The sequence below is a fragment of the Cervus elaphus genome, chromosome 19 (genome assembly GCF_910594005.1).
Source record: "Cervus elaphus chromosome 19, mCerEla1.1, whole genome shotgun sequence".
Classification (NCBI taxonomy): domain Eukaryota; kingdom Metazoa; phylum Chordata; class Mammalia; order Artiodactyla; family Cervidae; genus Cervus; species Cervus elaphus.
Window position 1 is genome coordinate 82,793,270 of NC_057833.1, and position 10,080 is coordinate 82,803,349.

General features: G+C 53.5%; 1 protein-coding gene across 1 annotated transcript in view; it reads right to left on the reverse strand.

The window, feature by feature from the left end:
• KY (kyphoscoliosis peptidase) overlaps positions 1-6,289 on the reverse strand; it is a 50,055-nt gene extending 43,766 nt beyond the window's left edge. Inside the window, exons 1-2 of the mRNA XM_043875026.1 lie at positions 5,539-6,289; positions 2,205-2,267 (exon numbers count right to left, since the gene is read on the reverse strand). Of these exons, the coding sequence (XP_043730961.1) occupies positions 2,205-2,267; positions 5,539-5,674 (199 nt within the window). The 5' untranslated portion in view covers positions 5,675-6,289. The remainder of the gene's footprint in view (positions 1-2,204; positions 2,268-5,538) is intronic.
• Positions 6,290-10,080: the final 3,791 nt, after the last annotated feature.

A 10,080-nucleotide genomic window follows, 5' to 3' on the forward strand; every position in this document is an offset into this window, starting at 1 on the left:
GTTGCTGGGCAAGCTGATGGCTCAGCCCAAACACCTGCTGCTCGGAAAAGTTTGGAGCACTTGGGCTCCCCCCACCCTGCCAGCGCCCCAGCCAGAGGAGTGCATGGGCAGCAAGAGGGGGGACCAACAGCATGTTCATCCACATTTGTGCACCCTCCACCAAGCACAAGCCAGCAGCTGCTTCCTTCTCAGGGGAAAGCCGTCCAGTTTCCAGGGCTGGGCACCATGCTGGTCACCAGGGTTGGGTGAGCTGGGCACCAACAAGGCAAGTATGTACCCAGAACCTCGCCATCAGAAAACACAGAAAGAAGCTGTAGTTTTAACTTCTGCGTGCATGCAAGCGTGTCACTTGAAAAAATAAACACAATTTTACTTAAAGTTAATTTTAAATTACATATGTTGGTGGAGTGGTGGAATCCTCTTTCCCAAGCTCAAGGCCTCTCCGTGGTCTCTCTCCAGCCCTGCACTTACCTAAAACTTAATTCTTGGGTGATTTTGCAAGAACTACTTTAAGCATTCTGTTTCTTAGCTAGCACCTAGTACCCACTTCATGTCTTTAAGAAGAGTCTTACAATAGTTACCGTGTCTCTTTGTGTTTTGTTATGTTTTTCCACTAATCTTCCCCCAAACCAGGAAAGCTGAAGATGGTAAAAAGGGGATGAATTCAGTATACTTCAATCCTCTCCTAATGTAATAACATGCCCAAGAAGCCATAAGATGAATTTCCAACAACTCAGGTGAAGTAGGAGCTGTAACAAATAGAGACATGGTGTCTTTTTCCTCCTACATGATCCACTTGCCTTCCATGCATCCTCACACTGGCGGGGCATGCCTGCCTGCATGGGCTGCTATGTGCTTCTGAGGCTGTCAGATCTCTTGGAGGTCTGATTCTTTTTGTAATTCTCATGAGCCCACAGCACAGTTTTGCTAACTTAGCTGTCCGTTTAGGTAGAGCTAGAGCTGACGTGTCTCCCATCTGATGGTCCCACAGCAAGGTTAAGGAAGACATCCCACGCATGCATGCCCATCAGCCAGGACTCCAAAGGTGGTCCCTCGTTGGGGGAGGGTGTCTTGAGGACGAGTTATCTCCATGCACAGAGCAGGGGATACAGGCAAGCTCTTCACCTCCAGGGTGCTGAGACCTGGCTGGGGTGAATGGCATTATGATGCAATCATTCTAACATGGCCCCAGGAGGGCAGGCATTCCTGACTATTCCATTCACCGTTTCATCTCCAACAACTGGAACACTTCCCAGAACAAAGCAATCACTGTACACCTTTACTGAGGGAATGAATGAATGAATTTACTTTTAGAAGTTCGTCTTCTCCTTCTGTTACTGTCAGAAGGATGGCAGAACATAGGTGCTCAGTCTTGTTCATTTGGGGTCTTGTTTTTCCATTTGTGGAGGGTCATGGGGGATGGGTCCTTCCCGCTGGCATTTGATGAGTCAGTCATCTGATCGTGGGGCTCAGACAGCCAGGGTCTGACTAAGTCCCTTACTGGGGCTCTGGGAGTGGAGGTCTTATTCTTGCTAGAATTCTCACACGCACACAGTGCAGTTCCAGAGTATTTGTCCATGGAGGCTGGGCTTATGAATCCAGGAGGGCCAGAATAAGGCCCAGTATAATGGTCCATGCATGGACTGCCAGAGAAATCCTGGGCTTGCAGGGTGACTGACACCTGGCACCATAAAGAGGTGGCTTTGGAAGCTGGGATTTCTCTCAGATCTTATTGTATTCTGGGTTCCAGGCCAGGAGCCACAGAACCCTGGACTGGCATCTTCCCAGGCCTTGAGTAACACCACCCAAGGCAGGCCACTGTCTTCCCTGTTTAGAAAGATTTTTAAAAGATGGATGCCCCGCATAACCTGGGAAGCCCCTCCCCTGGGGACACACCCAAATCCACTATCCCAAATGATGCCAAGGTTTTCTTTATAGCTCAGCCAGTGAACAAGTGGGTGCTCAAGTGGATAGCATTGCCGCCCCCAACAGCCTCCAGGAAACTGGGGGACCTGATGCCAAGGGAAATCTTCCAGGGTCAAAGTGGCCCCAGAGGCCTGGCTGAGTCACAAGCAGCCACTGTCTGAGTGGTTAGATGTCTAGGCCAGTCATCAAACAAGTGAAACCCAACATTCATAGACATTTTTCAATGTGTTGAATTCAAGAGACTGGAAAGGAAATAAAATGAAGATAAGAGAATTTACCATGTAGGTCATTTCCTTCTAGTTTCTGCCATCTCCGGATTCCGTTCCCGATGCCTTGAAATCCTGTGAAGTGACAAAGACCAGCATGAGGCCCTCTGTGGAAGGAGACTCAGACCAAGGGCACCGGTTGTGAATGGATCTGAGCTAAAGGCGGAATGTGGCTCTCTAGGGATCTGAGAGAGGCTGCCCACAAATGAGAAGAGCTCAGAGGAATGAATGCAACACTCCACATTTAAAACATTAAAAAAAAATATTACTGCAGTAATTTTCAGGGGTGGTGGTTGGTTATCAGGATCATTCAGGGAGAATTTTCACAATGGAGATGCCTCTTTGTCACGCCCACGTTTCCACTGCATAAGTATGGAAGCATTATTGTGAAGACATCTGCTAGATTCTTCATCTGCTAGAAGACATTCATTTTGCCTGCCTATTTCTGTGTGTGGTGAACCTTCTTTCACTTTGAGAGTCCTAAGGTAGGGTGGGGAGTGGGCAAAGATGGAAGGTGATAGATCTCTATGGTGACTGAGAGGGACAGTTGCCTGCTCTCCCAGCCTCCCTTGCAGCTAGAGCAGGGACCCTGAGTGGCTGAGGCATCCGCTGAGATGCACCTGTGTCTCACTCCATCTCGGGACCTGGAGAGGCAACAGGGAAGGGAATAGAAGTGGTTCTCTCTCTCTCTTTCTGGCGGCGGCTGGAAGTGGTGGCCGCAAGGTCGAGTTCCTGGCACAGAACTGGCATATGTTCTGGCAGTGCAAGCAGCTGCAATAAAATCAAGTTGCTGGCGTGGAAGGAGCATCGAGGGCTCCTTGGTGGCAGCGGAGGCCTCCTCACCAGGCCAGTCCTGCTCTGCAGCCTATGGCCACATTCCTGGAAGCTCAGCCTCCAATCTGAATCTCTAGCCCTTTCCACCACTCTGAGTGCCCCCCAATCCTTTCTTGATACCCTTCTCTTCTGCAGAGCCCTCCATGGTCAGCATCGGGGACCTACCACTCGGGACCCTCACTGACATCCAGGGAGTGGAAAGCATGTGTCCCGTCGACTTTGGGGAGAAATCCTGAGGTACTGAAGCTTCTTCAGACCTGGTGCAGGCAGCTTTAGGCTACCTCCTCTATGGCAAATATGGAACAGGAGTTGAGGGCTTCCAGGAGTCTTTCAGAGAAGCGCGGCTCTAAGGAAATGCCTGGGGAAATGCTAGGGCCCTGCAGAAAAGGGAAAGACATCTCTGCCATCTTGCAGTCCAATACCCGGCGCACACACTCCCTGCCTCCTTGTCCCTCTTAATCTTTTCTGCCACAAGGACACAGCAGAAAGCTGCCTGCTCACACCCTCAGTCAGTCCTCTGCCCATGAAAGTAAACAAGCTTCGCTCTCCTGACACGGAGCTCAGACCTTCCTTTGTAGAGCCGGGAGGATTCCCTGCCTGGCAGGCCCTGGAGCGGGAGGAGATCAGAGGACATGATACACCTGGAAGTGGTGGAGGGGTGTGTTTCAGATTTCTGTGCACCAGCAGGGGGCCTTGGAACAAGCTGGTCTTATTCAGCATTTCTCCTCCTTGGATTGTGCCGAGAAGCGAGCCCATGTGCTGGCTTAGCTAGGGGTCTCCTGGACATCACTGCTGTCCAGCGGGCATTGGAGACCGTGTGCTCTTCCTCTGCTCCAGCTCACAACTGTCTGATGGTCAATAAATGACACGGTCTCTCTGCTTCTATAATGTCTGATAGAAACTTCCGTCAGGAAAACATTTGGAGCAACATATCAGCAGAGAGAGCTCAGGAAACAGGGGTCTTCTTTCTCTGAGTCATGATCACGAGTGTGAAGTGCATTGGTCTGGCGTCACGTAGGGTTTGTGCCCGGTGTTGGACGCTTCACTGAGCAGTTCACATCCCTGGCATCTCAGGGCCTTCTCTGGGTTCTCCACCCTCTTTCTAGTGTCAGAACCTTTTGGAGAAATGTGATCAGAGCAGGAGAGGGAGGTGGGGACTCATGGGCTGACCTGGAGCTGTGCCTTGTAGGGGGCCTCTGGCCCTCTGGACCACAGTCTGTGCAGTAGTGGGCAGCCACATTTCTATCAAGGAAGGCCCAGCGGTCTCTGTCAATTTCCTCAATACAAATACCCTAGGCAGGCCATGTCCCTGTCTCCCGGGACAGCAGCTCTGAGAACACCAGAACCAACGAACCCAAAGAACTGCTAGGCCTCAAATCCCTCCGGAGACCAGGTGCCTGTCAACATTCTCAGCTCTCCACCATCTCTTTTCTCTCCCCTGCCTGCCTCCCCTGCACATCACCAGGAGCTAAGGGGCAGCTGCAGCATGCGTGGCCTGGGGTGGGGGTGGGGGGCTGAGCCATCCAGGGCCCGGCTGCTACCGCAGGGCGGGTGGAAGGTGCATATTCAATGTGCACAGTGCCTGTGGGGACAGAAGAGCTGGGGACAGACTTCGAGGAGCCCTGGAGCTGGAAGGGAGACAGGAGACAGAAGTTTTACCTTGAGGGCGGTGAGACTTCACCCCCAGAGCCAGGACACAGTCCGTCTAGTGTACTGCACACCAGACTCCTCAGAGCTCCTGAGGGCTGCCTCAGAGACAGGGACTGGGGGTTCCCAGATGTCTGAGGGGCCGATTTAACCTCTATTAATATCCTTCTCTACTATCCTCAAATTGTGTCCTGTTCTCTGGAGAGTGCAGGGACCAGGGTCCTGCTTTTCCACAATCACTCTGGGAACAGTCGCTTTATTTTACCAGTATCTGCTTCCCCAGAAAGTCTGCAGGACAATTAGAATAATAGGTAAGCCAAAGTGGGGAGAGCAGCCTGACCCCACCCCAGCTTGTGTGCCTGTTACACCTTGCACGCCTTCTACTGTTGGAATCTGGGAGAGGGCTCAAGAAGTGAGGCCATGATTTGTGCACGGCCACCAAGGGAGGGCCCCATCTCCAAGTCTGACTCAGGACACGAATTCCCTGGGGTCCCCTGTGCCCTGCAATGTGGCCCGTGGGGAGCAGGCCTCGGGCACGCAGGATTCAGGCCTGAGGCTCTGGTCCTTTTCCTCCAGGGCATCTTCCAACCCAATCTGCACCCTTGAGAGAGTGACCAAGAGGAAACTGGCTCCCGGGCTGACGGAAGCACTGCAGGCATGCACGGGGAGTCAACCCGGGGCAATCACGGGGCTACGCGTTGCCACAGGACGCCAGAGCCGCAGCGCTGAGGCGCAGCCAGCTTTGGGGAGCAGTTCGGCCTCGCTGACCTCGTTCCGGGGGCGCCTGGGGCGCCCCCCGGCGGGCAGGCCCTGGGGCGAGAAGGTCGAGGGGCCGGGGGCCGGGGCTGGCCCGAGCGCGCGTTACCTCCTCTGCGCTGCGGCGGCGCGCCCGGGTCCGCCGGCCGGTCCGAGTGCGCGCCCTGAGCCGCGCGCCGCTTCTCCGAGTGCACGATCAGCAGCATGTCGATGGACACGGCGTTGCTGTCCTTCTTCAGCTCCATGGTGCCCCCCGCTCCGGCCGGTGCGCGGCGGCCGCTCGCGAGCCTGCCTGCGCTGCAAATGGCCCGTGCGCGCCGCTGCCCGGCGCGGGAGACCGCGAGGGCGCGGGAGAGGGCGCTCCCCGCCGCCCGGCCGCGGCGCTGCGTTTCGCTGACTCTGCCAAACTCGCCATTAGGGCCCGCCCGGGAGGGCGCTACCCATATGAAGCGGCTCTAAGTCACCTTCGAAAGGAAATCCCCGGCCGTCCGCGCTCCGGAGCCTCCCTCCCCGCGCCCCTTGCCTCCCGGCCCGGCTGGCCAGCCACTGCCCCATCCCGCGATCCCCGGGGCCTCCCCAAGACATTCCGCAGAAGACCTCAGAAAGCCGCGGCAAATACATAAACCGCACAGTGCTGTCAACGGGGAGAGTCAGTGCAGGAAAAGAGAAACGGCAAGGGGGCTTCAGATTCCATTGCAAGATGTGGCGAAATTGGCCGAGTTTTGCCCTTGGCGCCACTCCTTCCCCGAATGGGCTTGGAGGTTGACAGCTCCCTCCGTTAGAGGGAGATGTGTAGGATGTTGAGGTCAGGACCCCTGCCCCATTATGGCCCCACAAGAACTTGGAACTTGCCCACTGGACATCAGCCTAACCGTCCTCTCTGGCCTGAAGTGAAAGTCTTAACATCTCTGTACCTTCTAGAAGCCTGGCTCGAGCCCTGTTGGCAGAGGGGAGGGGGGGAGGAGAAGGCTGGGTGCAGGGAGCAGCCTGCTTGGGCCGCCGTCAGGGAGCTGGACCTGAAGGCTCGACTATTTTTAGCAAGGCCGAGCCTGCCCAGCCAGTAGCAGTGCCGGCCTTTGGCTCTGGGACTCAGGAGTGTTTACAGCGCATCTGCTTGGTAGCCTTTGGCACCGTGGGCCTACCCAGCTGGGGCCAGACCCTAACTTGGCTTTCCATCATTAAGAAATACCATGCAGCTGGAGGCCTTTGCTCTGGGACCCTCTTTGCTGTGGAGTTTAGTGACCCCACCTTGCACCATGGCCCCTGGAAGCTCCCCCACCTCTTGGAGGCAGACCCTATGGCACAGGCCTGGGTTCTACACTTGCTGCCCCTCTTCCCTTGGAAAAACCACTTCCCCTGCATTTAGTCATCTGTGCCATGGGCATGATTCAGACCCTCTCCAGGCTGCAGTGACAGTGACGTGCGGGTGAAGTGCCTGATGCATCATAAGTGGGCTTCAAGTGGGAGCTGTCCTTCTTCCCTCATTCTAAGGATGAGGAAAGGGACAAGTGAAGTGGCAAGTCAGTAATGGAGCTGGGGTCACACAGCTGAACCTCAGACTCAGAAACGCTTTCCCTGTTGACTGTGGCTCACAATGCCATCACCACATTGTATCACTGCTGCCCCCTTGCCCACTGGGCAGCCACTGAAAGGAGCAGTCACTGGCTTCCAGCAGTACTGATTGGAGGCTCGAGAGGGCTCAGCATAGAACCAGTAAAGGTGGTGATTCCCAAGGCAGTTTCCTTATGCAGGGAGCCCTATCCTTCCCTGTCCTGTCTGTATGTGTGCATGTTCACACACACACACACACACACACACACACACACACACACACACGGCTGGGAGGCTGGCTCAGCAAGATGACCAGGGAAGTAAGAACTATGGTTTATTCAGTGTCACCCCATCCTTGGGGCTAAGTCCTTTGAGGGTGCAGATCCCAGCAGAAGCTCCTGGACAGCACCTGAATGGGGCTGGCTGGGGAGGGCAGGGAGCTGAAGCCCCCTCACCAGACATTGCACTCTCATTCCCACACTCACTTGCCTGCTGGGAGTGTCACCTTTAGGAACTCACTCACCGTGACTTGCCTTCCACCATGACTTGCCTTTATAGAAGCGGGTGATAACCTCGAGGTGAGTAGGGGGCGTGGCCAGTCTGAGCTCCAGGAAGATGATCTGGGGCCCCCTGCCTCTCTAGGTTACCTGAGAATAGATTCCTTGGGGTAGGGCTTCTCCCCCATGGTTTGATGCACATTTGGGGCAAGAGAACTCTTTGCTGTAGGGGGATGTCCTGTGCATTGTAGGGTGTTTGGCAGCATCCCTGAGATTTACCTTCTAGATGCCAGGAGCACCCACATCCCACTTGTGACACCCAGAACATTTCCAGACATTGATGTATGTTTCTTGGGAAACAAAAACGCAGTGAAAACCCTGGCACAAACCCGTAAAAATAGAGGCCAGGTTGCCTTGACTGCTTTGGGAGATGCTGCTGCTCCTGGATCTTGATGCTGCCCAAACCCTGGATCCACTCTGCAGAGGCTCCCATCCACAGCCCCGAGTCCAGCATCTGGCTTTCTGAGGCCCGCAGAGCTACTTCCTTCCAGGAGCAGGAGCAGAAAGAAGAGATATCTTCCTCACCTCACCCTTCCCCTATCCCTGGTCTCTGGTGACCCATACCTCCATCCAGAGCCTCATCAGTTTTGGGCCGAGAGGAAGACATCACAGGGGAGATGGTGTGGATGAGGGCATTTGGATGTATCTGGAAAGGGGAAGGGAAAGCAGGAGTGAAGACTGAGGCCATGAATTATCAGTCAGAGGGTCTATCTCTCTTCTCAAAATCCCCCTCCAGCTGTTCCCACAACCAGAGGAACAAAGAACAGACACAGCCTGTGATTCATACCCTGGTCCAACCTCCTTCTGCAGACCCATGCCTTCCTCTTTTCCTGCCAACCCATATATGCTGCAGCACGGCCATGTCCACTGCTCCCCAAGCACATCTGGCTTGTCTGCTTCCTGGCTTGCTCCACATTCTAGCCCCTCCATCCTGCCACCATCTTGAACAACATGGGATTCAAGGACCTCTGAATTCTGACCCAACTAATTAATCTACACCCTTGTCTTAGGATCTGACAAGCCAAGGGATATCTCCATTCTAGGGAAGAACTTTAATTATTTGAATCACAATGAGTTGGAAATTTCAAGATTCCAAAAGTCAAAGAGCAGTTAAATGACTGTATTGTGGCCTTTATCCTTGTCATGTTTAATACCCAGACACCTCCAGCTGTCACCCACACTGCTTTCACCCCTTTCTTGAAGGGGAAATTCATCAGCTGAATGGTTCAGAGCCCTTAGCTGATTTTGCTGTCTTGATGGTGGGGGATGGTGGATGGGAGGAGGCTTGCTCTTGCCAGAAAAGAATGTGCTCCAACTCATACTATTGTTTTTCCTCAGAAAGAGCTGTTCCTCAGGGACCACCTAACTCTTATCTCTCTAGGTATTCCAAGAGGCAAGTTTCCCCCTTTTCCATAGAGACCCAATAGACAAGCCAACCTTTGAAAGGCTCTTAGGCAATCTGTAGACACAACATGCTTTTCTCCATTGGTTCAGTGGGGGAGGGGCACACAGGGAGTGGGATGACTCAGTGAAGAGCAGCAGACCAGGTCCCCACCTCTTAACTCTCTTGCTTTCCTGGAGATGGGCAAACCATCACATGGGGGATAAGACATCTTTCCCAGAAACCTTTCGACAGCAGGTGTGGGCTTCTCCAGGAGCCTTGACCAGCCTAGCTTGGTTCGTTTCCACTTCTAAGTGTTTGTTTTTGCCTTCACTTCTTCCTGGAAGACCTCTTTGGACCTCCCTGGCAAGTGCAGCCTCGCCATCCTTCAAGGCCTGACACCAGCCCTCACCTCCACCATGAAGCCTTCCTGGCTCCTGGACCTCCTAGAGAATGCCAGCTCTCTGATGCTTCTCTTTGTGTCCATTCCAGTGGTTAACAGAACTTGGAAGATTTTCCCAGCTCTGGTCCCATGCTCATCAAATTTAGAAAAGCTGTCAATTCCCACTGGAGCAGTTATGTCAGGAAATGTATGTTTCCATACTACCTCCTAGCAAGGTGACCTTGGGCAACATACTTAACCTCTCTGATCTTCAGTTTTCCTCCTCTGTCAAATGGGTGAGGGTGTTGCTGGGATTAAGTGAAATAAAATGCTTAGCAATAGCTTAATTAAACCTATAGTAGCTCCCTGTATTCTGTTCAGACGCCAGTCTGGTTCCTGGTCTGAGGAGGGTCTCGTGGATGTGTTTCCAGAGTTGGGAAGGGGAGGAACAGAAGAAACCGGAGGCATCTTTGACCCTATTGTGGAGCAGAAAGTTGCCTTCCCTCCTGTGTCATTGTTCTCTCTTGTTATTCTGCCATTTCAGAGAAACTCAGTGAGCCACAGAACCCATTTTTTGCAGAACTGACATCAGATCTATGCAGCAGAGAGTGGTTCAACACGACTCTCCTCCTTCCCACAGCCTGTACTCTGAACACTGTGTGAATCCAGTGGGAAGCGCCTCTGTATCATATCCATTTTATGGATGAGAAAACTGAGGCTTAGAGACCAAAGGAGACCTATACAGGGTCTTGCAATGTCTCATACATAGCAGTGATGCCC